The 27,938-nt window shown below is 51.0% G+C and overlaps 7 protein-coding genes across 7 annotated transcripts; 5 read left to right on the plus strand and 2 right to left on the minus strand.

The window, feature by feature from the left end:
- Positions 1-461: 461 nt before the first annotated feature.
- On the minus strand, positions 462-3,546 carry LTHEOB_10001 (Glucan endo-1,3-alpha-glucosidase agn1; the record flags this gene model as incomplete). The annotated part of the gene is made up of 10 exons (XM_035506599.1): positions 462-756; positions 903-957; positions 1,152-1,268; positions 1,318-1,540; positions 1,588-1,688; positions 1,742-1,875; positions 1,924-2,573; positions 2,628-2,732; positions 2,787-2,815; positions 2,868-3,546. The coding sequence occupies 10 exons, from the start codon at positions 3,544-3,546 to the stop codon at positions 462-464; spliced, it is 2,388 nt and encodes a 795-aa protein (XP_035368313.1).
- Positions 3,547-4,845: 1,299 nt separating this feature from the next.
- On the plus strand, positions 4,846-5,799 carry LTHEOB_10002 (uncharacterized protein; the record flags this gene model as incomplete). The annotated part of the gene is made up of 1 exon (XM_035506600.1): positions 4,846-5,799. The coding sequence occupies one exon, from the start codon at positions 4,846-4,848 to the stop codon at positions 5,797-5,799; it is 954 nt and encodes a 317-aa protein (XP_035368314.1).
- A 4,889-nt stretch (positions 5,800-10,688) lies between these two features.
- On the plus strand, positions 10,689-12,374 carry LTHEOB_10003 (Tetratricopeptide repeat domain protein; the record flags this gene model as incomplete). The annotated part of the gene is made up of 1 exon (XM_035506601.1): positions 10,689-12,374. One exon carries the CDS (start codon positions 10,689-10,691, stop codon positions 12,372-12,374), a length of 1,686 nt encoding a protein of 561 aa, XP_035368315.1.
- Positions 12,375-13,291: 917 nt separating this feature from the next.
- On the plus strand, positions 13,292-14,590 carry LTHEOB_10004 (MFS transporter; the record flags this gene model as incomplete). The annotated part of the gene is made up of 3 exons (XM_035506602.1): positions 13,292-13,525; positions 13,575-14,453; positions 14,501-14,590. 3 exons carry the CDS (start codon positions 13,292-13,294, stop codon positions 14,588-14,590), a joined length of 1,203 nt encoding a protein of 400 aa, XP_035368316.1.
- A 3,813-nt stretch (positions 14,591-18,403) lies between these two features.
- Positions 18,404-19,346, minus strand: LTHEOB_10005 (Protein kinase; the record flags this gene model as incomplete). The annotated part of the gene is made up of 4 exons (XM_035506603.1): positions 18,404-18,412; positions 18,486-19,031; positions 19,089-19,172; positions 19,236-19,346. The coding sequence occupies 4 exons, from the start codon at positions 19,344-19,346 to the stop codon at positions 18,404-18,406; spliced, it is 750 nt and encodes a 249-aa protein (XP_035368317.1).
- Positions 19,347-19,912: 566 nt separating this feature from the next.
- Positions 19,913-21,958, plus strand: LTHEOB_10006 (Ankyrin repeat domain protein; the record flags this gene model as incomplete). The annotated part of the gene is made up of 5 exons (XM_035506604.1): positions 19,913-20,381; positions 20,687-20,816; positions 20,868-20,937; positions 20,995-21,869; positions 21,928-21,958. The coding sequence occupies 5 exons, from the start codon at positions 19,913-19,915 to the stop codon at positions 21,956-21,958; spliced, it is 1,575 nt and encodes a 524-aa protein (XP_035368318.1).
- Positions 21,959-24,728: 2,770 nt separating this feature from the next.
- LTHEOB_10007 (Glycoside hydrolase protein) lies at positions 24,729-26,536 on the plus strand (the record flags this gene model as incomplete). Its single annotated transcript, XM_035506605.1, has 5 exons — positions 24,729-24,883; positions 24,934-25,289; positions 25,368-25,597; positions 25,701-25,868; positions 25,946-26,536. The coding sequence occupies 5 exons, from the start codon at positions 24,729-24,731 to the stop codon at positions 26,534-26,536; spliced, it is 1,500 nt and encodes a 499-aa protein (XP_035368319.1).
- Between the last annotated feature and the right edge of the window lie 1,402 nt (positions 26,537-27,938).

Here is a 27,938-nt window from a genome sequence, read left to right on the forward strand (position 1 = left end):
AAGAAGTACGAGCAGAGAAGGCGCGGAAAGCTAAGATTGATATTGCTATGGGGTAATTATTATTTCAGAGTACAAGGTAACCTTGGTGTCAGTTTGATCCAGCCGTCAACTGGTTTTATTTTCGGTCAGGATCTGTGTGAAGTTTGGCGGGATCTGGACAGGGAGGGTTGAAGAAAGCGCTATGTTTGCAGGCAGCCGCTCCGTCACACTATGTAATGATACAGCATAACTTGTAATGGGCGCTTGCAGCTCGTAGATCTGCCACTGACACTACATGCATAGGTTACCTTCTTGTTTGGCCAAAATTGTTTTTGATTGTTGTCTATGGTAGGAAAAGAAATGGACAAATGTGGAAAACGAAGAAGGAAGAACTATAAAAACGCAAGACTGTAAAAGGATCGTCCACATTCGAATAGTACATAAGCGTACTTTCGAATCTTATACTTCCCCTCGTTGTTGCCTCATTCGTCATCCCCCAGAGCGTCGTACATCTCTAGAAACTCAGCAAGCTCCTCCTGGTAGGCAGTCGGGTAGGCGCTAAGATCAATCAAGGCGGTCAGGTTGAGGCTCTCGCGAGTAATTTCAGTGCCGTCTGCAGCGAGGTCTGCATAGCTGGAGCACTGGTCGAAGGGACTGATCTCCTCATCGCTGCTAATGACAAGGTCGCCGTCCTGCGTGTCGTAGGCGACCCTTCCCGAAGGAACCGTTGGATCCCGAGTGAGCTCCTGCTTCCTTATCACAGGGATGTATGGATAGCTGGCACCGTGTAAGCAAATGCGAAAAGTATTCATACTTGGGTAGTTGAAGCTATCGGCTGGACGTGAATGTAGCATTTTTGGTTCGACATATACGTCCGGACAATAGCTTTAACTGTCCATAAAGCAGGATGCAGATGGACTCACTATCCTTTCTTAGAACGAACCCATTCCGCCAGAGCGAAGAAAGCAAGGTTGTCGGCTATGATTACGAGCGCACAAGTTAGATCTCGTAGAAGTGGCGGTGAGAAATGTGATTGGGGGAGCTTTTACCGTTTCGTTGAACATAATATCCGGCTGGACGGCTGGGTCGGCGACCATCATCTGGGGATATCCGCGCCACTAGCTTGCATCTCTCGGGCCCATAGGCCCCCTCTGAGTACTCTATTAGCTCACCGTCCTTATTGTATCCCCGCCACTTGATTTTCAAGTCATAGATGTCTGGGTTTGGTGTATTGTTTTCTGTATCGGCGACGAGGTGGAGGTGGAGGAACTCATGAAGTAGGGTGTGCGCTTTGGAAATGTCAGCGCAGCCAAGTCAACGACGGAACTTTTGCATCACCTTGGTTCGCATATTTGTCCATATTGTACTTGTACTTTGTCAACCCTGAGGCCGATTCCACGACCTGGTCCAAGCCGGGCAGAGTGAAGAATCGCGGACAGAAATTGACCATTGGGTAGTCAATTTCATCGACGTCATTGTTTGACGCATAGGCGTTCAACGTGCCATAATCCTTCTGGTTACAGATGATGGGGCATTTATTGAATGGGTCATCGCAGCGGACCTACTTTTGTTTAGACAGGTGGGAATTGTGAAGGGAATATAACAGACCTTGATCCAATTCTGCCACGGGTTGAAATAGAACCCTGGGTAGATGGTGGAGGCTTTGGCAAATACATCTTGGATCTGCGCTTGCTGATCCTCGTTCTCCACTATGGAATGGTCAGTCTGAAGCAGTTCGGAACATCAAGGCTTGGGTCTATACGGGGAGGTGCCAAAAATTCGAGCGCGGCGGCGCTAGTCCAGTCAATATTTTCGCCCACGCCTTTCTGGGAAGTCAACCGATGGAAGTCATCGTAGGCCCGTTCGATATCCTTCTTGTACCCCGGTAAACAATCACTGCAAGACGTCAGTGATCACGAAGATCCGGAGCGCGGGAGAGCATACGTGAAACCGAACAATCTCGTTCCGTATTTTGCTGTCGTGGATATTGGAGGATATATGTCAGTAATAGGCTCGGTGCACGTCTTCTCCGACGTGTCCATGGTGAGCTCGAGGATCTGCGGGTTCAGGTTGTAGATGCCGTCCGGGCAGGTAGAAGTCACGCAGCGGCCGCCTGATGCCACCATGATGACCTTTCCGGTGCCGTCGAGGAGCTCCATGCGCTGGTCGCCTTCTTGCAGCGACGAAAAGGTGCCGAAGTTGTAGCCAGGCGTCAGGTAGAACGTCTGCAATTCTTGCCCGCCACTGAAGCCGCGAATGCTGTAGGGACCTCCGATTGAGCTGACGATGACGGCCCATGTAAGGACATCGGAGGCGGCTGAGTAGCCATCCGGTTTCTTGCTAGTAAGATCGTCTGTATCGGGGCACACGGTGCTCGAATGGATAGACTTATACCATAGCGCACCAACCGCATCGTAGCCAGTCGGAGGTTCCATGACTTCCTTTCCAGCCTTGTAAGAGCTGATAAAGGAGGCAAGCAAGGGGCGAATACCGTCGTGGGGGAAGTTGGCCTGCGTGGCATATCTGGTGGGGGCAGTTTCGTTGTTCTGCTCGGGCCAGATGTTGCCGATGTAATGGCTTTCAGGACCGTCATTCTAGAATCAAGTCAGTCACCAGTCAGTCGCTAACTTGAAGCTGGGAGTTCCTACCCATGTAAGGATCTCAATATACTCCGGCGCCGGGGACATTTGCTGAAGGTTGAAAAGTCTCCAGGAGAGGTTGTCCTCGCCAGCCCGGTATAGATTCGTCTCGTACTACATCAACCACGTGGTCAGCCCCTGAAATTCGAATCGAAACGAGAGACCCACCGAGTTCTTGTATTGCAGCATGCTCAAGCCTGGATAACCGAATGTTAGCCGGTGAAACCCGTATATAAATGGAAATCCTACCCATCATGTATGCCTTTTCGTGCGAGAAGGCGCCTTCCCTAACCCATGATTCGTTTTTCCAGTAAGATGTCTGAGTGCTGCCTCGTAGAGGCCAAGTGGATTCCCAGCTGAAGATGCCGTCGACAACGTCTCCCCAGTACTCCCACCAGGCGGGGTCAGATAGGTAGTAGCCCTCTGTGCCGTCAAAGTCGGGGACGAAGTAAATTTCATTTGCCCACTTGTTCCGCCAATCCATCCATGTCGTGTTATGGAGACCTCCGTCGGCAAAGGTGCTAACAAAGGGATACCCATTTGGGCCTTTGTAGTAAGCGCCATGACCCATATAGTCCCTGAGAAGACCGTCGAAGTCATCTAAGCCCTTCTTAGCGGAGCCGGCGGCCCACAGATCCATGCTGATGAAGAGTTTGAAGTCGGGGTAGTTGTCGCGGGCGTAGTCGAACATGTAGTTCAGCGTCTGGCGTACGAAAGATTGAGAGGGGTCGCCAATGTTCAGGGCGAATCCGTCAAGGCCCATGGCCGAAGCATCTTTGATGTCTTGGTGAGCATGGTCTTCATACACGTTTCCGACCATGTAGTGGGCAAAGACACCCCTGGTTACGGCCTTGGCCACTCCCAAGTTTGCGATAGTGAGGACAAGAAAGGATACCAACGTGGCCATGAAGCCGCGATTGAGAGCCATGATGATGAATGAGAGATCGCTTGATTGATGGAAATATGAGCGGATGTAGCATAGCCTTTTATACAACTCCTCGAGTACTACCACACACCTCCCATAGCCACTGACCTGGCGAGTGATGGCCGGCGGGTTCCGCTGAGGCAGCAACACCACCAACACCGGGCTGCTCCTCTGTCTCGATTGATGAGGCCTCATTTAGTTCAATAGTGGAGACCACAAACTCGAGTAAATGAGAAGTTCCTCACGACTATGCCTCTTTGGCTCCGTTTGCCGAAGTTGGCAGTCCACGATAGCTCTAGTCAAGTCCGAGGCTTGCGGCTGCAAGAGGCACAGTCGTGAGAAGGATTCCTAGTGGTGTTTCTCTCATGTCAGGCGCGTGCAAAAATAATTTGGTGTGCTTGCCAAGCCGCCGACAGAGAGCGGCTGCGGCGCGGAACGTGGGTGTTGCCATCGTGAAGTTAAGCGATGGTACAGAGCCGAAGGCTGACGCGAAGAACAACAAGGGGGATGACTCTGCCTCAGCAGCAACATATTGGGCAGTGCAAGCCATCGTCCGGATGTGTTAATTCTACATCTACGTCCGGGCAGTAACTTCAACTACCCATGACGTGAGCGAAAATCAGTTCACGATAGCTACCCCTCTGTACGTTTGGCGAGGCCACGGTTGGGTGTTGACATTCTTCGTGGATATGTACATACAGTTGCCTTGACAGTTGCGCTGGAGTGCTCTCGAGACGTACGTGTGACATTTTGGGGTTGCATGAAGAAAGTCTTGGCCATGCAAGCGCTGCGGCGCTACCGAAAATGTGATGAGGTTGCAGCCTGTGCGCGTGCCTGCGGCGCGGCGCAGTGGACGGTCCCCAAACTACATAGCATTGAAGAAAACGTCCACAAAGTGTTGCGCACCCTATCCAAGAAGTCAAATTACTTGCGATGCTCTGATTCATACATTTTCATCATCTTTCTTTTCGAAAATGAGTTGCATCCTCTGTCGCGGCATCACAAAGGGATCGATTGTTTTTCTGTGGGGCATTAAATTCTATTGGATCCTCGCCGCACGCGGGCGGATCCGGATCCTTCTCGCGTGGCAATATTGAGATCAGTCCAGCCCTGCGGCACAGCACCGACCAACGCTTTTCCTCACGTCCTTCCCAGCCAGCCACTGACACACAGGCACCCACCACCAGGCACCAGCGAACGATAAAAGGACCATCAGGCACTCAACCAACCACCACTTCTCATCTCCTTTCCCATCTCAACTCCTTTCTGTTCTTTTCCATCAACCATCCATCGTATCCCACAATGTCCTTCCTTACCCGCCTCCTCCCCTTTCCCTCCCAACCCGCCCCCCGCCCCCAAAACACCAAACCCCGCATCTTCTACAACCCACCCGACGCCGACCCGGACCGCGGCCCGCCGTCCTCCGACTCGGCTGACTCGGAAGTGGACGACCTCCTCGCCCTCTTCCCCCGACCTTCCCTCACCCGCCCACCACCACCCATGCGCCTCACCCTCACTCCAAAACCGCACGTCTACGGCTTCCCGCCGAGTGGCGGCGTGCTCGTCCTCACTACCCCTGCGCCGGCGGATCTGGAGTTCCTCGGCCTGCCTGCTATCCCGGCTGAAGAGATCCCGCCGCCACCACTGGAAGAAGGGAGAGAGAAAGAGGAAGAAGAGGCGTTCTGCGAGCGCATGCGCTTGCTCGGCGCGCAGTGGTGGAAGGAGGGCGAGGCGGAGATGCGCAGGGCGGAGAGGTTGAGAGGGCGCTACCGCCTCGATGCTGACGGGCTGGACTTGGGCGGGTTGCGGACGGTGCGGATTGTGGCGGTGGGGTTTGAGGCGGAGGGGGCTGCTGTTATTAGTGGGGCGGCGGAGGGAGGAGGCGGCGGCGGCGGCGTTTGGGTTTATCGCGAACGCTGGGGTCAGAGGGAGGAGGCCAAGTTCAGGCGGCGAGACGAAAGAAGGCGCGAGGACGAGGAGCTTGGGCGCGATGCTGTGGATCATGAGGCGCGGAGGAGGGGCCGTCATGCGCGGAGGAGGGAGCGGCGGGAGGAGGAGAGGCGGATTGTTAGGGTGGCCGCGGCGCGGACGATGGAGGAGAGGTGCAGGGTTATCAGGGAGTGTGAGGGAGAGTACTTTGAGAGCGTCGAGGCGTGGAGGAAGGTTGTGATGGAGGAGCACGTGAGGGAGGGGGTTCTCGCGCCGGATCGGGATAGGTTGTTTCGGAAGACTTATGAGGATGGGTACTTCCTTTGAGGTTGTTCTTAAGATATGTAGGATTAGGTTGGATTAGACTGGTCAATTCGGGTTACTCCATTAGCTAAATCCCCACTAGCCTTAGAACCACAATGGTGGGGTAATTGTCTTGAAATCCATAGGATCATGGAATAGGTCGGAAGGCTGAAAGTCCCGCGGCTAGGAGAGGTTTTAAGCATCCCCGCATCAGTGGGGCCTTGCCTGCGTGCGGTGGACGAGTAAAAATCGAGGGTTCCAAGCATTCTGTTGCAATACTATTATGAAAAGTGTGGGGAGCTCTGAAGGGAAGGGAAGAAGAAGAATTTGTATAAGGGCAAATAGGCTACAGCCGGGACACCCAAGTACTAAAACATAACAGGCTACCAACAAGAGGAAGGGGAAATGATTATGCAACATCATTTACCGGTCAGAAACAGTGTAGAGGAATGTCTGGGTGTGTACATGATTGGTCACGCACTTCGATGGCACCCAGAAAGCCACAATCAAAGCCCGTAAGATTATTGGAGAAAGGTCCGGGCAGAAATGGCATATCAGATGCCAACGGAAGTTCGAAACGATTGTGGCGCTGTGATTATGCAGTCAGAATCCGCTCGGCAACCCTCCCAATTGAGAAGAATGCATGGCAACATTTTGATTCCGATTGGACAATTCGCTAACGTCCCCTTGCGTCTTCTATTTTCGCGCACACATGACCTCTCATGGCAAATAATGAAGCGGGGCAGAGGTTGTCTGCCAAGGTACACCTGCAGGCGCTGACACGCGTCCTTCAGAGGTTCTCCCGGAAGTGCCTACTTAAGGTGGTTGTGTGAGCTCTACACAGAATTTCCTGTGTCAGGACAATATCCGTTTGATCCTACTACGCATACCGACTTCACGATCTGCTTTGACAAATGGCGATTTTTACCAAACCATTTCCTCCAGACGAGGCTTCTGTACGTAGAAGAGAATTAAAGCTGCAATATCTCATCCGTACACCTGCTGACTACCTTCATCAATAGTGGTCGAGCAGTGAAGTGGAAAAATACCCTTGCAAAATTTGCAGAAATATTGCACGCTGCATTGCACACGTAGATAAGCAAGAATACTACTTCGGCACAACTTCCGAACTGAAGGATTATGCGCATTGCAAAGATCACAAGGAATTCATCGAGAATGCAATCAAACCAGAGTTGCTCAATGAGGCAGTCGTACCGAATGGGCTAGACGAACACCCAGCATGGTCAATTCGCACAGGTTTCAACGGTATTTACGTCGATTACGCAGCCTTTCACAATGCCGTGGGGCACATGCTAGAGACTCCAAGCATTAATAATCTCATCCCTATCCGGGGATCCTGTCAGGAGGCGGAGTCTGCGATTGGCCGAGAGTTGAACCAGCACTGGATCGATCTAGGCACCATCCGACATTGGTACAACCGCTGCACGTGCGAGCATGGCGAACAATGCTCTAGCCAGGCATTCAACCTACCAGCGTTAGAGTTGCCGTGGCTGATCGATACGACAAATCGGTGTCTTGTTCCTGGATTCCCCGGAGCGCGCTATGTTGCCCTGAGTTACGTATGGGGAGTGGGAAATAGAGTCTCGACGACAAAGGCTCGTCTCCCTTTGTTCCAGAAAGAAGGCGCATTTGCAGACGGACTCGCTAGCGACCTCCCGCAAACCATCCGCGATGCCATTGGATTGGCTGAGAGTCTTCAGCAGAGTTACCTATGGATTGACAACTTATGCATCGTTCAAGATGATGAAAAGCATCGTGACCGTCTCATTCAGAACATGTCGTCCATTTATCACAATGCATGCATGACCATCATAGCAGCTGATGGTCCTGATGCTACTTGGGGCTTGCGGGGGCTTGCGAATATTTCTCAGCCTCGTCAGATTCATCATGTGCATGGGCCTGGACGGAGCCGTTTTCTGTTAAAGCCGCAAGGCACGCTCTCCGAGAGCCAATGGAATTCCCGTGGATGGACGTTTCAAGAATACATCTTCTCTCGTCGGCGCCTCATTTTCATCGATGGAACAGTGCGTTGGGAATGCGGCGAGGCTAGATGGCGCGAGGAAATATTCCCGGAAATCGACCTAGTCAAGGGAAAGTCCGAAGAACAGTATGACAACGACGATTCATCGATACGCATAGCAGACATTCTCCACCCGCCAAATCAACATCCAACACTAGTTGCAGCTAAACTTTTGCGCAACTCATATGTTCCCGATTCCCGCCAATTTGCCGTTTCAGTCGAAGCCTACAGCCCCAGGAACTTGACATTCGACACAGACAGCCTCCCAGCATTTCAAGGTGTTTTGTCCGCACTGGAGCCCTTTTTCAAACCGGGTTTTATCTTCGGTCTCCCAATCGCCGCTCTCGACGCAGCTCTCGCTTGGGAACGGGATGAAACATCCTGGCTGAGACGGAGACGGAACAACCGCGGTGCCAACGCTGGTTCGGACAAAATAGTTCCTCCTAGTTGGACATGGGCTGGCTGGGCTGGCAACATATCGGTTCGGCCTAAGCTAGAATGCTTAGATAAGACAATCCCGTTGTTGAACTGGTGCGAGTGGAAGGGTCGACATGATGATCTCCCGCGCCCAATCACTCACCAGAATGAGTGGTTCCCTGGTGAGAGATTATCCTGGGACAGCTTGTATCCCGATGTATCTTCTCAGGAGAGTCCGCTATTTACTGGTCTCAAGCCAAACATTTCCGAGGATCACTCCAGCCGTTCGGATTCTGGGACACGTGGCAGGTATCTATGTGCCCGCACGCAACAAGTGCTTGTAGAAACGTATCAGGAATGCGCAGCAGTCCCAGGGCGTGAAAGGTGGTCTCGTACCTTTAACGGTAGAGGTAAGTTGAAGATGGATGCTCTTGAAGGACAATCCGAGCGAACCAGGAAACATCACATCGTTGTTATATCTGCAGGAGGCTTTACAAACAGGCAGCCTGACAATTATAACGTTCTTTGCGTGGATTGGATAGGCGGGATTGCTTATCGACATGGAGTTGGATGTATTCGACGGGATGCATGGGAAGCTCTCGATTGGGAGTGGATTGATTTGGTTCTTGGTTGATTTCGAGTGGTTTGAAAATGATATACCTCAAATGGGTCGAAGCTTGGAGTGGAAGCTTAGGCGGGACGTTTGGAATGAAGGCAATTACGCTGTCAGCAAGAACAATCAACCGAGCATGTATTTAGTGCTTTCTTCCGGGCAGTTCAATACATGACCAGTTAGCCTCCTCAGCTTCACGCCTCAACCTACTACCACAATGCTAAGGCAAGATATAAGGATTGAAGCGCAGCCTGGAAAGTGATGTAGGTGGATTGGAAGAGGCTTGGAGGGTGATACGGGATTCAAGAGTATAACGTAGAAGGACTCACTCAGGTTGACAATGAGTCTCTCCCCTTGCTAGGGAACAAATGTCGGAACTGAGATGGAAACGAGGATAGAACAAAACTTGGATTTCGCTTAGCTCTTTGGTATCAATGATGATAGATCTTCTGACATTTTAGATATTTTCCAGAGCACTTGTTCTTATCATTCCGTGTTTGAGGGACGGAAGAGCATACGTAATAGCCCAGAGTCTAATCGCGGAAATTTTACAACATCCAGGATTATAATAAGGGTCTCCGATGTTCCTAACGCGTAAATTAGTGAGACTCTAACGCAAAATTTGTGTTTCTTTGGAAGTCTCGTGGGAACTTTCTGGGGCAGAATGCCTGATCCGGCATGTAGCCACTCATCAAGCGGCACCGCATGCGTTCCCGTACTGTGATACCATATGTAGCGGTAAATGTGTTATCAATCCTCTAAAATAGCATTCTAATTTAAATTTTTATTATCATGTTCGAAGGAGATGCCACTGTTGGTATAGATGGTTGTGGTGGTGGGGCTGTGGGTGAGCGGGGAGAAGTGGGCGCGAAATGCGGTGACGGAGTTGCAGAGGCGGGTGATCGTGACTGAGGATCCATCAACTGCAGCACAGAATTAATACCGCTCATGGAGTTGTGCATCTAGGGGGAGTCCCACGGAAGACTCGTCTTTCTCAAGAAATCGGCATCTTCGTAACCAGCTGGAGGGAGCCGATGGCCCAGTAGTATCAGAAGATGAGGTGAGCGAAGCTAGACATGTGGAATTGGACCAAGAGCCTGACATTCCCGTGTTGGCTAGAATGTAGTCGATAATTGCATCCGTCTCGGCAACGATGATGCCAGAGTCTTGCTGGAGGTAATCGATAATAAGAGTCATTCTAATAGCTTAACCATGCACTTGAAGAGACCGGTGTAGCTTAGATACTCCAGTTGCTTGACAACAGATAGTTATATATGCCGCTGAAAATATACTAACGCCTCAGGGGAGGCATTCACCGACATCATGGTCGCCGAACTTCTCTCCCAATTGAATCGGAAGCCCATCGGCGGCGGCTAAAATCACCAATCCCATTGGTGACTCGCCGCTGATTACTCAACGAGCTATGAAGTTGCGGAAAGAGAGTTAAAGAAAGCCCTTAATAATACACACAGAGCATGATAAACAATTAGGAAGCAAGTTAAAAGCTAGCGGCAGTGCTGACAAGGTGTTGTCGTAAGCTAGTAATATGCATCGGATAGATTCCCGATCCGAGAAAATTCGGTGCCCACTATAGTGTTTCAGTGTGTAATTGGCGATTATTAATTGAACATCATCACACCACTAGCCATTCCCCGCAACCATTAGCCGAAATAACTCCATAATCTCATCGGCAAGCCGCCAGATGGCTTCAGGGAAGTCGGGTAATGATTATGAATAGATTTTTGTTGATGCCGATATCACAAAGCATCAACTTCAGGATAAAAAGACCAACGAGACGCACGGCTCTCGGCAACTCGTCGGACTTCCTACATCGTACACAAGATGAACACCACCGGAAGCGACGATTACTACGACCTCGGGCCATTCCACCGTTCCGTCACAACCACGACGAGTGATGCACAGCTCTGGTTCGACCGCGGCCTCCTCTGGACATATGCATTCAATCACAAAGAAGCAGCCAAATGTTTTGAGCAGGCTCTTGTGCACGACCCTACTTGCGCGATGGCGCACTGGGGACTGGCTTATTCTCTGGGTCCCAATTACAACAAACCGTGGGAGCTCTTCGATCAGCAAGATCTGAGGATCACTTTGGAGCGGACTCACCAAGCGGCTGAACAAGCAAGGGAACACGCTGCGCAGGCTACTCCGCTTGAGCGAGCGCTTGTCGAGGCAGTACAAGTTCGGAATCCGGTCGATCCTTCGGACAGGAATTTCGAAGCCTACAATCAAGCATACGCCATCGCCATGCAATTGGCTTACCGCAATCACCCCGACGATCTTGATGTTGCCACACTCTACGCCGACGCCTTGATGAATTTGACGCCATGGCAACTATGGGACCTCCGCACCGGAGAGCCTGCACCTGGAGCACGTACCATGGAGGCAGTAGAAGTCCTTGACCGCGCCTTGGCTCAGGAAGGAGGCCGTGACCATCCCGGTCTCCTACACATGTACATCCACCTCTGGGAAATGTCTGGCACTCCCGAACGTGCGGTGAGCGCAGCCGACCGCCTGCGTGCGATGTGTCCAGATGCCGGGCATTTGCGCCACATGCCTTCACATCTCGACATTCTCATCGGCGACTACAGGCGTGCCATAGCGTCTAATGCAGAGGCGATCGCTGCGGATGACAAGTATCTCGCTCGCGAGGGAGGGATGAACTTTTACACCTTCTACAGAGTCCACGATTACCATTCTCTGATCTACGCCGCCATGTTCGCCGGACAATCGGAAGTTGCCTTGCAATTCTGCGAACGCATGGAAGCCTCAATTCCACAGGAGCTTCTTGAGATGGAGTCCCCACCAATGGCCGACTGGCTGGAGAGCTTCCTGTCTACGCGGGTGCACGTCCTCATTCGATTCGGGAGTTGGGACGATATTCTTGCACAGAAGCTCCCTAAGGATCAGAAGCTCTATTGCGTAACAACTGCGATGTTGCATTACGCCAAGGGTGTTGCTCTGGCGGCCACTGGGTACGTGAAGGAAGCGGAACAAGAGCGCGCCCTTTTGCACGCTGCAGCAAAGCGTGTTGTGCAAACACGCATGTCTTACACCAACAAATGTCTCGATCTTCTGGAAGTCGGTAAAGCCATGCTCGACGGCGAATTGGAGTACCGCAAACGTAACTACGACGTGGCATTCGAGCATCTGCGCAGGTCGATTGCGCTCGACGACTCGCTCGTCTACAGTGAGCCGTGGGGCTGGATGCAGCCTACCCGCCATGCTTACGCTGCGCTTCTCCTCGAACAGGGCCACGTTGAGACGGCGGCGGCGGCGTATGCAGCGGACCTCGGGTTTGACGATACTCTACCCCGCGCTCGTCAACATCCGAATAATGTTTGGGCGTTGCACGGCTACCACGAGTGCCTCACACGACTGGGGCGCAGTACGGAAGCTCGTATCATTCGGCAACAGTTGGACTTGGCGGTAGCTTGCGCAGATGTTCCAGTCAAGTCTTCTTGCTTCTGCCGAGACCCCACGAGGATCCGTGATGCTTGCCATTGTTGATTGAAGGGCGTTAGTCGATGTACTTTACGGCGGAGCTCAACCTCTGACCGGGACCTGTCTTTGGGTGGGAAAAGTCAAATATTCATGTATTTTCATTTTACACTGTGTATCTTAGCAACTTCATCGTTAGCTTAGACAGCTGTGCAGGGTAATAAAGCCGCCTCCCGGCTAACCACCCTCTCAGTCCTCATGCCACTCCTTACGGTTTATCCAATACCATTGATCTTCATCGCATTTTGCAACAAGATAAAACGTCTTTGTTCATGAATTATCGTCTCGTTTCTGATTTTGGAATGTGATGGGGTGACGTCAGAGTTGGAAGAATCATGGGCGATTGGTCAGCAGGATTACTTAACCAGATGACCGACTCATGCATTGGCATCGGCAACCCACAAGCCTCCATGTACACGTATGCATCTAGCTGTGGGGATCGGCAACCCACCAACTTGTAGCAGTGAATGCCACATGCATGATATCGGCACCACACAATTTGCGGCCTTCCGATCGGATCACCACATCCAAGTTGTTGGCTCTCTGCCAAATAGTCTATAGCTTTGAGCATCTCAAGATTTGCGAATGGCGAGGACGATGAAACATGATTACTTTCATTCTTTTTACCCAGTTCTCATTAGCGAGGATTTGATCTAGATCTAACAATGCGAAAACAGCGATGTGAGATTCGAGCCATGACCAATGAGCGCAAAAGCTCCATCCTATTTGTCAAATACCGCACTTGAGTGCGAAAGCCGAAGGTTCGTCTCTCCGTTCCGGAAGACCGGATAGAGCGTTTCTCGACGAACAACATCCAGGAATCATTTGAACTTGGGCAGCTTCCTATAACATCTTATGTTTCTTATCATCTATACTTTTTCTAACACGTACCTCTCACCACAAGACGCTGGAAACTCCGAACGAGCATGATGAATCAGCAACCCGATTCGCCTTACGCCGATGAGGCAAATGCCAGCTCGTCGGAAAAACATGATGCAGAGCCACCATTCCGGACAGAAGAGGACCCATACCTTCCCCAAGAGCAATCCATTGATAGTCTCAACGCCCAAGTAGATCAGCAACTCTCAGAAGGCGGCTACGGATGGGTCTGCGTGGCCTGTGCCTTCCTCATATATGCCCACTCCTGGGGAATTGCAAGTGTGAGTTTCCTTAGCCAAACTCTCCGAACATCCGCTAATTTTGTGCTAGACATACGGCGTTTTTCTCGCCTATTACAAAGCAAATGATGTTTTTCCCAATGCTTCCAGTATCGGGTATGCCTTCGTCGGTGGCTTAACCATCTCCTGCTGCGTAGGCGTGGCCCCGCTCGCCAACTACCTCTCTCATGCTATCGGCGCCAGCCGACCCGTCATCCTACTCGGTACGATTCTCGAATGTGTCGCCCTGCTTGGTGCATCTTATGCAAAGCAGCAATGGCACATGATCCTCACCCAGGGGATATGTCTGGGGCTCGGAATCGGATTCCAGTTCATCATCGTCGCGGGCATCATTCCACAGTGGTTCAAAAAGCGGCGCAGCTTCGCCAACTCGATAACCGTGGGTGGGGCTGGAATCGGAGGCTTCATATACGCTCTGGCTGCACAACGGATGCTCGCATCACTGTCTCTGCAAAAGACGTTCTGGATCTTATGTGGTGTGACGACCGTTGTCAACACTGTCAGCGCCCTACTAGTTCGGGACCGCAACAAGGAATCGGCGTCCAATCTTTCCAAACTGGAGTTCACGTTGCTCAAGAGGCCAGATGTCCTGCTTTTGCTTGGATGGTCCGTGTTCAGCATGCTCGGCTACGTCGCCCTGATGTTTAGCATTCCCAGCTACGCCAAAGCTGTCGGAGGTACGGCATCACAGGGCGCGCTCGCCGGCGCCATCTTCAATCTCGGCCAAGGACTAGGTAGGCCAACCGTCGGTCTCATCAGCGACAAGTGCGGACGAGTCGCCGTTGCGTCCGTCGCCACGCTTGCCTGCTCAGCACTATGCATCATCATGGGGGCCGTAGCCCGCCGGTTCTCCGTTGTCTGCGGCCTTTCGTTCCTCGCCGGCGCCACTGGAGGCTCGTTCTGGGCAACGGTAGTGCCTATTGCAGCTGAATTGGTCTCACTGTCCAGCATGCCTAGTTTATCGACATTTGTCTGGCTCTCGATAATGGCCCCGACTCTGATCTCCGAGGCTATCGCGCTGGTACTGGCGAAGAAGGTGGTTGCTGAGAGGCCTTACTTTTCCGTCCAGATATTTATCTGCTGTATGTATTTTGTCGCTGCTCTCTGTCTGGTCTTTCTTCTTCCATCTTTTAGATCTACCCTAGTATCAAAGATCCATAAGTAGGATAGCTATTTCTGTAACGGGTAATCCTAGACATATGAAACATAGTTCAACCTATGTACTAGATAAAGCATTTAGTTGTTTATCATTACTACTACACTATTGAACACACTTCTGAAAAGAAAAAGATAGAGACGTTGCCACTGCTTTCTTTCACACCATTGCGTGGAGCGCAACTCAGTATCATTTCCATCTCTTAGACATTGTTATGTTTTCCCCTGTCTAGAACGTTGTAAAAGCCGCCACTCTTTCCAAGGTTTCTACCAAAGAATCGAAAGACGCTACCGGGAAATTTCTGTATCCTTGTGAGACATACCAAGGCCGAAGTGGGAAGTCCCCTTTGGTTGATGGAAACCCAGTCCCGGATGGCCCAAATTAAGGCAGAACACAGCTGCGCAGATTACACTAAATTCTCTGTCAGCCACTGCACCGAGATGTATAAGCATAGGAAAATACTAACGCAGATTCCAGCCCAATGAACAGCGGCTGGTTCCGAAAAAGTGGACTGAAATACCCTTCGTGCAGCTCCTCAATGCGATAAGCACACCTGACGAGAATGAGAAGCACCGACAAGAACATAAAGGTAAGGAATACCGACATGCGTCTTGTTAATCTCTTTCGGGCAGTAGGTGTGCGGCTGCAGGTGATCAGATAATCGGCAAAAAAACCGCAGAACAGAGCCAGCGTGACAACCTGGAAGACCAAACCGGCCAACGAGATGTCCACCCCGACTTGAATGGCAGCGTTTGTTTCCGCCACGCAAGAGAGGCTACCTCCGACAGCTTGCAAAATTAGGGAGACAAGGTCACATGGAATAAATATCCAGTAGAAAAGACGGGGGTCGAAGCGTGAGATGGACCTATCAACACGGTTTATGCTAAAGGCATGCCATTAGTCGTGTTTCATATGAGCTTAAGATGGAACACGTACACTTGTGAAAGCAATACATATATTGCCGCGCAAAAGAAGACTGGGGCGACAGTTATGCAAACTTCCCAAAAGTCAGCCAGTCTCCCTCAGCAGAGTATGTCAAACGTACCAATTTGCATGAGGAATCCACTAAAGTCGAATGGGTTATTGTGAATGATGATTCGCCCAACGTAACCTATGATCTCCAAGGCACACCCGCTTATTATGCTTAGCATAACGCCCCATCTATTTGTGTAGATCCCTTGGAAGGTATGTGCGATCATGGCCACAGCAAAAATTCCGATGAAAGCTCCATTTGCCGGCAGCGAAGGTTGGTACTGAAGGATGCTAGCTTCCAAAGGACAGAGTTCCAGCGTGCAGTTAGCATCTGGGCCGAATGCAACGAGTCCATTTGGGAGTTGATCCATGCTGATCGAGTGATTATCCGGGGTGTAGGGTGGTCGAGGTAGAACAAATATAGCAGACTCGGATGCCTGCGGCTTCGTCATGCGGCTGGCTGCATATAAAGCCGATGGCATCCTTCCATTGCCATGGTCCCTACCGCTGAATGGACCCGCTTCGGCCAACTTCCGACATCCGGCACTGCCGCTCAGGTCAGCACCAAATGGTGTTCTGTATCTAAAAGGCCATGAGCGGGATTGTCCCACCAGAACCGGAAATGTAACCAGTGCAAGAGCAACTGATGCACATTACATTAGTTAAGTATAACACCACCGCAACACCGCTCCTTCAAATATTTTGGAAGCTGGTCTTGATCATGAAGAGCGAAATAGGCCTGAGAAACCAGAAAGACTGACACACTTGCACGACCCGAGCTCGCGTCCGAGCATCGCTCTGACTGCTCGAAGGATCGACCGAACACATACCCATTTCCCGATGATTAGCAATAATGTAAGCATCTCGAATAAGCAAATTTTCAATGGATGAGGATTTCCTGTGGTACGTCACCTCTCTTTGATGACATCGGAGGCGGACTTCCGGTGTTCCACCGGCTCTCCGCCCACGGCCCAACACTTCGACCATAACAGTTTAGCGGCCTTCCAGCGACCGGTACACCATGCGTCATTCGACCGCTCATCTGCCGATGTTCCTTACATAAATTCTATTCACTTAAGGAAAACTCGATAGTTGAAGCTTTTGCCCGGATGCACTTGTGCATGTTCGTATCGTGCATCTGTATCCGAATGGACGCTTCAGCTGCCTGGTCTCTATTGAAATGCGCCATGCAGGGGAGAGAAAGGCGACGGTAGGTAGAAGAGATATGCGGCTCCAATACTACCTTATATATTACCTTACCTTGGAAAAATCGAAGGAACAAACACTGGACGCCAGAAAGCTGCATTCCGATGAGTGTGCTCTGCCGGGTGGAAACTTGGGATTTGTTTTACTTACTTCATCTTGGACTAGAATACATTTGCATTACCTGGTGGAAAATTGTCAGGAACTGGATCACTACACCTCACTGTCACTCAATCGGGACTCGGAGCCAACGAAACCCAACCCAGACGTAGCATCCATCGATTTATGTATTGACGAACCCTCATACTTAAATAAACCAGTGATTCATTTATGAAGCACATCGTGTTACAATTAAATATATTGATCATCATTTCATTAGAGAAATAGCAAAAATTCCCAGCACACTGACGAAAATTTTCATGAAAAAGAAAGAAATGACTGCTCACATACGTTAGCCGAAAATTTTCAAACAGATTCGGCCGCCCGCTCGAGCATGTCAACAACCTGCGTGCGAAATGCCTGTTGCAACCTGAGATCTTCCCTCGTATCATCTTCCACACCAAATTCACCGCTCAAACACTTCAGCACTGCAGCTTTGTATTTGTTGCCTGCACGATACCCTAGGGCTTTCTCTGCGCATCGCATGAGATGCCGCTTGATTGTCTGGGGATTGCCGCATGCCTTGCGAAAACGGTCCTTATCAAGCGTTATAGCGGATTCCCAGAGGCCTGGTTGTAGCTCACAGTTTCTACTGCGTCAGCTCGCTGATTGGAATGGGTGACCCGGGTTGTGAGGTTACAAAGAAGAATAAATGAATGCATGCAACACGCAACATGAAACATGATCGCCTTTGTACTTTTGGAGCGGGAGAGGGGTCCAGGGAGGGAATCAAGGGAAAGAGTACGAAAAGTGTTGCCACTTGCCTATTTCTAGAAGAACAACACCCAGAGCGTATATGTCGTGCAGCTTATTGAACGGTTGAGATGGATTCCCCTGCCTGTCGGGGTGCCGATATATCTCTCGTTCTGGGCAGTCATCACCGACACCGCGCGAGAAGAAAGTCTCCGGCCGGCTGAACTCGAAGCCATGGACCCAGGGTTGAGACCAGTCGATATGGATCAGTGGTCGCGGCTTTCTGCCATCCTGGATACCTTCTGCAGATGTAGATGGAAAAAACAAGATATTCTCGCTTCGGAAGCTTTCGTGGACCTGTTTCACAGAAGTATTAACCACTGACTTTCGGATGGATCTAACACAATCGGGTCCATCCTTTGTACATACCCACTTGACCAGCTGGAGCTGGGAGATACAGCGACTGAGGTGGAATGCTAGACGAACTCTGTCACTCAGGGAGGGTTTTCCGATATCTGGATGCGAGAGGATGCGCAAAAGACTCATTGGCATCTGATTTGCACCATCAGTTGGGATAGAGAAGAGGAAGCCCGCTTGATTTTTCAGCATGTCGTTGGTCCATCCAGTGCAAGAGAGGGTGCAGAAGCCAATCTCTTTCGGCTGGTGCAGTAGCCTAGCTAGCCGATCTATTAGATCTCGAGTACGTGGTTCAAGATCAACCATGGTGGGCACATCTGGAGCGTAGGATCGGTACTCGACGAGAAGCGTCTCCCCGTTGTAGGTGAGAATGCCGAACCTTTCTTCCACAACGCGTGCTTCATGCAGTGCTTGTGTTAATACAACGCTGCCAAGCTCGAGCGTCTCTATAGGAGGTCCAGGATCTGTGGTTGCGAGCTGTAATGTAGCGTCGACGTTGAACCCGAGGGCTTGTGCATTCTCATCGTCTCGAAGCCTGTGGAGATGCTGCAAGTTCACCCCTATGGATGTGGCCAAGCACCAAAGTTTGATGTTCTCAGTGATGCGCCTGTTGAGCTCCCCGTACCGATCTATGATAGCTTCCACGCGCTTCTTGTCTTTGAGAGTCCATTGCCAATGTTGTAGAGACAGCAGCGAGCTACTGGAGTTATTTTGGCGAGTAAGCTTATGGATACTGCTGGTGGCTTCGTTGTCGCCGATTCTGCCGCTCCGGTGCAGAAGCAGTTGGTATGCTTGGTCTATAGTAGCGCGAAGATCCTCGAAAAAGATTTGGATCTCGTTCTGGACCTCTTTGTCGAACTTCTCAAAGAGAGTTTGATTCCCATAGATCTGGTGCCAACGGTAGCAGTAAGCGTGGGCTTTCAACTACTTTTTCTAGATACGTACCGGCAATGGCTGGAATAGGAGACATCGAAGAGCGAGAGTACGGTTGTTCTCGTTGCTAACCTTGTTCCCCAACGACCTCGTGTCCTGTCACGATATTGTCAGTAACCCCCATGTCTCAACAGCCGCATTCAGGCACATAATCTTTACATTTCCAGCGCTGCGGAAGTCTGCAATGAGTTCTGCAGTCCCATTTCCAATTTTCCAAAGCCCGTCGACCACTGCGATGGCGAGTCCGATGATGCTGATAGGGTCGCCCATTATGTATGGCTTGTGTGAAGTGTGCGAGGCTGAGGGAGTAAGAGTGAGCGGGGTCATGCAGATTCATACATCACTACAGGGCAAGTGATTGGCTCTGGATCACCCCAGTGGTTACGTAATCCTAGCCTCCCCCCGAACACTCAGCCGCACGACGCTCGCCCCGAGCTGACATCCATCTTCTTCCCTCTTACACATTTTCCATATTCCAGTACCTTCCTTGAAGCAAGCAGAGCGTAGGAGTTCGTCTCACCGGTATGGACGTGAGCGCTGAATCTGCTTCTCTGGGTTCCGTGCGTTATTGTTCCCCCGTCCCGCGAAAACGGTGCAAGGCTGACGTGCGAAAGGTGCCTTTGACGTCTCTGAGCTGGAACACATCTCATTCTCGAACATTTACATCCTCACTCGACTCAGCTAGCTTCAGTGCACCCGTTGATGTCAGACTCCAAGGACTTCAGGATGTCCACAGCGTGCTGCGAGCCGTCCGGCTGAAGCTATGCCCACAAGGCACTCTCACCGGCCGTGAGTTTGTAGGCGAAGGAGAAACGTTTTACGTCGAAAAATGCGCTATGGCGAACGACAAGGAAGCGGTTGCTGTAAAGCACCTCAAGCTCAACCAAGCAACGTCTTCCAACAACGACACGCGAGATTTCGAACGACGGCTGCGCTCCGTTATTCTCGAGCTGCAGATCATGCATCATCCCCCATTGCGCAACCATCCCAACGTCCTAAAGCTCATAGGCTACGGTTGGAATACGCAACGCAATCAGATTCTTCCGTACATAGTGGTCGAGCACAGCCCTTTCGGTACACTTCGCATGTATCTGCATGACCAGAAGGCACTACCACTCAGTTCCAAGGAGATTTTCATCGGTGATGTTGCGGCTGGCTTGCACGCACTTCATCTCTCCGGCATTGTCCACGGCGATGTGAAGCTCGAGAACGTATTAGTGTTTCCCTCCCTCGAACGTCCGGCCGCTGCCATTGCAAAACTCTGTGATTTCGGTCACTCCCTGATTCTGAAAAGCTGTGAGAATGGTACTAGTCTGCCCTACCGCGGAACCTTAAGGTGCAATATTTTCTTCTATTTTCTTTTCATGAATTTATCAACTAAACATATGCCGTTTCTGACATAAATGTTTCCAGATACAACGCTCCAGAGATCTTAAGTCAATCAGACAAACCAATTGAACTTGAAAGACTACACAAATGTGACGTATGGTCGTTCGGACTGTTGGCCTGGGAGGTTCTTCTCGACGGGATATGCTACTATCATCTTCAAAACGTTCCCAAGCTTGCCCCGTGCAAGGAGTCTCCAAACCAACTTTTAAAATTTGCAAAAGCTTCGGTAAAGCTCTCGGGGGATACACTACAGCGAGCAATTGTCATGGGTGTTCTCAATCTTACACTTCAGGATGATCCGGATGCTCGCTTCTCAGATCTTACCAAGCTCCCTATTGTGGCGAGGTGGCAGTAAGAAAGCCTCTCAAGTCTAGTCTTGTAAATGCTGAGTATCCTTTCCAGCTCCTGTCCTCAAATTGCGCTCGAAGCGACTCTTGCCCTTCATTCCGGCTCTTCCGATTGGAATTTCAATGTATGCTTCTCACGGATCTTCAACACCTATCCTTTCTCGTTTTCTAACGCAGCACAGACATTCCGCATGGACCAAGGACGCGAAATACTTTGGCACCACCAGCAGCACATGTTCCAAGATTTCGAACGTTGCCAGCGCGCTTCAACCAAGGACGTTGAAATGGGAGCAAAGTCGGCATGGCAGATGGCCATCTGCTACACTATCGGCTTCGGCGTCGATAAAGATTCCATTGATGCTATGCGCTGGACTGAAACTGCCGCGTCGTGTGGTCAGCGGTCAGCCAAGTTCATGGCCGGCATTCCCCAGAAGCGGACCTCAATTCTGCGTGAGAAGTTTCGGGCAAATTACTTAACCTTCATCAGGCAGAGCCTGCGGCAAAGCTTAGAGAAGGGACGAGACTTTCCGAGCGATCAGGACCAAGCCTACCGGCTGTTCGAGGCGTGCTGTCTAGGGGAATCTTCCTATGTGAAAAGTGTGTTGTTGAAGGATTGGAAGAAAAATATGAAGCCATTCAGGTGGCCGGCGGACGAAGGCACATGGCTCCATTGGTTGTTTATGTTGGACTCAGAGACTCAAGATGCCATCGCACAAGATGTCCTATATCCGGATCCTTCTACGACTTTTTCTCTATCGCCCATCCTGAAACCCCGTCGTTCATCGTCTCCCACTCCCTCTATTCTTCCAAATTCATATCTCTTCTCGTTCTCAATGAATGATGGCGAGAGCGGAGAAGTCGTGTTTGCAGACAATGATATGCACGAGGAGGAGGATGATGAAGAAGAAGAAGAAGAAGAAGAAGAAGAAGAAGAAGAAGAAGAAGAAGGGGATACACTTGACAGAGACCGCCGTACGGAGTGCTCCCCAGAACGATCGGAAGGCGACGATGACTTCAAGCACATCGGAGACTCGCCTGAAATACCCACACGCTCGTGGTGTGTAGACATGATTCGCTCCAAAGTCTATGTCCCTGAACGACAATGGCCCTTGCAGCTTGCAGGAACTCCGCTTGCAATTGCAGTGAGCGTTGGAGATTTGAACTCGGTGCGGATACTCTTGAGAATCGGGGCCGATCCTTGGGCGCAAGCATTTGATCCAGAGCAGTTTGGAGCAGACCGCCATCACCAGGCTGAATGGAGTGCTGTCCACTTAGCCATCAAGAACCACGATGCGGATATCATCAAAGAGTTGATTGCAGATACTTCGAAACTACCGAGCGGAATTGCTTACGCTTTGTGCTTCTCAAGCCCCTTCGAACGGACTGCGCTGCATGGTCCTTGGCAGAAAGAACAACTCATGAGAACCATCCAGCTGCTTGGAGGCGCAGAAGCTCTGCTTTCATCGACGGAACAAGGAATGTCACCATTAATGCAAGCCATAGACTTCCACGATGCCGTAGTGGCGCGTGCAATTCTCGATATTGCTCCCTTCCTCCACGTACAGCGCTTCAGCGAACCTGGCGATCCTACAACTTATACATACCCTTTTGTGTTTGCAGCCCAGATTGCCGCCCGACGAGATAGTGTCGACAGCACGGAAATCATGATGCTTTTGTATGGCATATCGAACACAGTTTTGGCACATCGCGATAGCGAGGGAAGAACGGCGCTACACATGGCTGTGACTGGCTCTTCAAAACGCGCCTCATTATTTCTCCTGGAGAGTCTGCCGAGCCTTCTCGATATGGTAGACCATTCTGGCCGGTCACCCCTCTTTTATTGCAGCTCAGACACAGTGTGTGAGATGCTGATCTCTCGAGGAGCTAAAATTGACCGATTGGACTTGAAGGGGTTCACCGCAATCCATCAAGCAGTGTTCAATGGTCATACGGCAGTGGTACAGCGTTTTTGCAGTGAGCGCGCACGTATCGATATCATACAAAACGAGTTCGGCACGCCTTTGCATTGCGCCGCTATGAAGAAAGACAAAGAAATCAGCATGATTCTCCTCAAAGCTAATGCTAGTAAGAGTTTCGTCAATGCCAAAAACAGAGAAGGAAATACAGCTCTCCACCTTGCTGCTCGCGAGGGCTCAAGTGCGGTAGTCAAGTTCCTACTTGACCATGGCGCAGACTTAGACTCCATAAACAACCATCAAGAAACGCCACTCTCTATCAGCATCCGCTACGGCTACTTTGCTGTCTTCGAGTGCCTCGCTGGCCCTACTGGCAAGCATCCTCCCCCGCCAAATTTGCCCCTGGACGGTGAAGGAAACACAGCCCTCCATGTTGCAGCGCGCCATGGGCGCTTGCAAATTGCAAAGCGATTGTTGGAGAAGGCGGGTCATGAAGTCAGCTTAAGCTCGCTGCACAATTACAGGGGTCAGACGCCGCTACATCTTGCCGCGGAACAGTGGCAGCATGAGCTGTGCAGCTTATTGTTGGTTTACAACAACAGCTCCAAGGAAATGCGTGACTTAGCCAGTGCGTGTGACCGCGATGGCAACACGACTTTCCACTTCGCCATGCGACGTCTTAGGAATACCAATATATCTCGCATAAACGACTGCCTGGACACGCTTTCCGCTATCACTGCTGTCGGTGTTGTCGATCTCACAGCTGTCAACAACGCTGGTGAGCTTCCCTGGGATATTGCAGGCAGGGGAAATGGCTGGTATGCCAGCCATAATAGCGGAATCTTCTGCTTCCTTATTGCCAACGGCGGTCTAGACGCTTGCCGAAATCTGCAAGACAAGAAGGGAAAGGACGTCGGGAGCATCCTAATCGACGTGGCAATGAAGTCCATGGACGCTGAGCTCTGCCGACGACTAGTGCAGACACGACTAGTACCGGTTGATACCTTGCACCCTGTCTTCGCATTGCGGGATGACGATCCAGATGTGCCGAGCCTGACAGCTATTGAAGCGTGGTTTCAGACAAATTCTTCGAGAAATAGATGGTTTCAAGAGTCCAATAGGAGTCCAACTAGATATGACAGAAAGACGTTGTTTGACAAAAAAGGGTCGTCTTCGAAAGGAGCTCTTCGGGGAAGAAACCCGTCTTCTAAAAAGAGCTTACTGCATTTGTTTCGGAAGGGTTAATACGCTTCTCGGTTGAGGTTTTCACTATCTAGTCGATAGGAGTTTTGTATTATTCTTATCTCTTATACCGTCGTAACCATGCGTTCGCGATATGGTTTATTAATTAATAAGCATACTCTTGAGCTTAATAGTACAATTTTCCTTAGAATAGTGCAGCGCCATCTCCGACTGATTGGAAGATCTAGACGCTCAGACAAGATGATGGTAAGTCCGTTGCCGCTTGCCGCGGTAGTCGTGATCGACACTACCCTAAATCTGCCGAAGCCGACGGTACCGACTGCGGCATCTCGTGGATCAGTAGACCCATGCATGCGGACGACCCTTGCCGACGGTAAAAAGAATATTTCATGATGTCAAATTGGTCGACTTTCGCGGCTGATGAACACAAGAAGCCGTCCGACATTCATGAACAACCGATGGTAATTCGTGGAGTTGAATGATATAGGCAAAGCCTCCGACACATTCACCAATCGCAAATGATACAGCAAAGTTCCTGCATGACAGCATTTTGGACCTCGGTGCCATTCCCCGCAATCTCATTTACCTCTCCGCACCGGATGTGATATCGGCAACCTGGTCATCTATTGATCAAGGCGAACCCCGCATTCTGGCAAATGTCGGATCTTTATCCGCCGCAGCTGCTCTTGCACCTGTGGCAATATTAATAGGTTCTATGTGAGGGAAGAGGCGTCAATACAAATTTCTGCAATACCAAGATGTGTCCTGCCCGTTGCATCCGCTTGGCTCTCTTTTTGATGTTGGGGCTCTCGCTCGGCCATCCCCACCAAAACGGGAAAACCTACCAGCTCCACATCCCGCACGGACTTACGCGGGGCAACAAGGTGGATGGGAGGTTTATCTCGTATTCGGTCGAGTTCTCGTACATGAAGGATTACGCGGGCAATCTCTCGTACGTGGCTTACCCTTCCAATGGACTGCAAGAGGTTGACAGTCAACAAGACACCCAAACACCCTGTCGAGCCAGCTGCTGCAGAGCCTCTTTGAGGCGTCCGGGTCCTATCCTCTCATACGTGTAGGAGGAACCACTCAGAACAAGAACATATGGATCCAGAATCAGACTGAAGCACTTATCGAAATCTTCGAGTCTCCTGGGGATGATCAACCGACTTCGTTGTCAGTGGGACCGAGCTGGCTGGAGTCCTTCCAGACGTTTCCTAATGGCACGCGATACATCTATGGACTCAACTTCATTGAAGGTGACGCCGGTGTTGAGCAGGACGTGCTGCAGGCGAGTAACGTCGCTGAGGCCTTGGGTGAAAGTCTCTATGCGTTTGAAATTGGCAATGAGTTCGATGGTGAGTCCTTAAGCTGTCTGAGATTTAGTTTAAATGCTCACTTACGCCCTTTGAAAGCATTTCCGATCAACAGATCAGATAACTGGTCTCTTGAGCTCTACGTAGACGAATGGTTGGGCCATGCCACTGCCATAGAGGACAACATTACAGCTGCTCAAGATGAGACCGAGAGACCTCTTTTTCAGGCTGGCGTATTTGCTGCTGATTCCGATTTACCGATGCAGGGAGACACGCCGTGGACCGCGGAGGCCGCGCTCGAACATGGTATTGCTGAAACCGGACTGGTGAAATCTTGGTCTGATCATACGGTACGATCCCCACTGAGCTACGCCATTTTACCTTGTAAACCACAGCTCCTATATCTGTATATGAACCGGCCAGTCTGGTATGTCGTTAACACATTATGCGCAGTACATGGGCGCAATCTGCGGACTTCCCGGCCAGGAGACACCAACCCTGGAAGGCACAGTCCTCAACCGCACAAACATGCTCGAGAGGATGAAGACGCACGAGGAACAAGCAGACTATTGTGCTGCACACGGCGTGCCCTACGTCATCGGCGAGACAAACTCCATTGCCGTAAATCCCCCCCCTCTTCCTCCTCCACCCCGCCTACTTCTCCTCCGCCAGAGACACATCTACTAACACCACCCAAGTGCCAAGGCCTCGCCGGCGCCTCCGACGTCTTCGGCGCCGCTCTTTGGGCCGCCGACTACACTCTGCACGCCGCCTCGACCAACATCTCCCGCCTGCACTTCCACATGGGCACGCCGTACCGCTACTCTGCCTGGCAGCCCGTCGACATCAACGACACGGTGGCGCGAGCGAAGCCGGTGTATTACGGGAACTTGTTCGCGGCGACGGCGCTGGCGGGTGCGGGGAAGAGCGTGGTGAGTCTTGTCAGTGAGGAGTTCTTTTCGGCCTATGGTGTTTTTGGTGGTGCTGATGGCGGTGGTGAGGCGGAGCTCGAGAGAGTTGTGGTTGTGAATTTACGGATGCACAACGCGACGGAGACGACGCCGCGGGGGGAGATGGAGGTGGCGTTGCCGAGTCAGATGGTTGGACGGCGGATGGGAGTGAGGAGGTTGAAGGGGCGTGGCGCGGATGTTGCGGATGGTATCACTTGGGCAGGGAAGACGGTGGATGCGCAGGGGAAGCTGGTCGGGGATGAAGTGGTGGAGGGGGTGACTGGTGAGAGAGTCTGGGTTGAGGACAGTGAGGCGGTGATTATTTCTAGTCTGGATTGAGTAAAGTCTGGTGCATTTACATGGGTAGTTGAATCTATCGTCCGGATGCAAATGTGGAATTATTACCCATCGCATGAGCGAAATGATTCACGCTATCAGTCAGCTGCAATAACCCCCCTGTAGACTATGCATGCACGTTGGCGCTACGGATGACAAGCGTATTGGTTTAGGTAACGTCAAAGATATCACATCCCGCTGCAGCCCGAAATTGAATTCGCAGCGATGGCAACCGACCGCAGCAGCCACCACCTGCGTCACATCGCGCCGGTTTAAACATGTCGCTGGTAGCCATGCCCCGGCCGATATCCTTTTCACCCCTTGCTCTGTGTAACAGTAACGAGGCTGAAGGATTCAACCGCCTATTCTGTACGCTGAGGGCTGTGCTTCAGTTACACCAAAAGGCTCAGCCTCGCGGGAGCCTAGAGCACAGCCATCGCGAGCCGGGAGGGCTATCAACTAAGATTCTTGGATAGTTAAAAGGAACGTGCGAACCCTTTGAAGCAACCGTTTTCAATTCCAATTTTTGTCTTCGCAATATTTGCCTCGCCCAGCCTGGCAGTGGACACACGGACAAAGGACGCCAACACCATTCAGTCACGAGGTTTACTGTGGATACCACTGAAGAGATGGGTGGACCACGCTCGTTCCTCGCGTCGAACCTTCCGCCCTACTCCCACCGGAGCCTTCGCCGTAAAGTTTGGGAGTCAAAATCTCGTGATGACAAGTGCTCACCCGCGAGCCAATCTTCAACAGCCAAAGAAGAAAGCAATGCTGTCATTACCATAGGTACAACACGGTCAAACTCAAACATGCTGCACTTTGCAAAGGGCGAAACCGATGAAGCACACTGCTCAGAGTTTCAGAATGTTCTGCAGAAGCAATTGCAAGAGTCTACCGGTCTTGTACTTGTGTGAGTGTTTTTCAAAATCACCCAGAGTTTTCAAATACTCATATACTATAGCGCTGTAGAGGGCCAGCAGCAATGGATTGACGGTATGCTTCGTGGAAGCTTCCCAGGATTGCCCCCGGCTTCCTACCACCAGATCCATTCCGGCCATACTAGCGGTATGACTTCGTTTCCGCTACTTAGTGAAAAAGGTGAGGATATGCTCAATTTCAAACCAGATAGTACCCGCAGCACTGATTGTACTTTCAGATCTAGCATTTGTTATGGATCACATTTCCATCTCGTCTGATGCGCAGATCTTGAACACTTCCAGAGATCTGCAGCTAAATCAGCGGCGTAAGTGGATCGCCGGTTCGTGGACGCGAGCTTGGCTGACATAATTACGGTTTTGCTGTAGAGTCCGCTGTATTCTTCCGTGTTTTCACGTGGATCTGTTACGAAGGCGCATTGACTTCAGATCCAGATCGTCCAGTAATTGTCATGATTGGGGAGCAA

The sequence above is a fragment of the Lasiodiplodia theobromae genome (assembly GCF_012971845.1).
Source record: "Lasiodiplodia theobromae strain AM2As chromosome Unknown scaffold_35, whole genome shotgun sequence".
Lineage (NCBI taxonomy): Eukaryota > Fungi > Ascomycota > Dothideomycetes > Botryosphaeriales > Botryosphaeriaceae > Lasiodiplodia > Lasiodiplodia theobromae.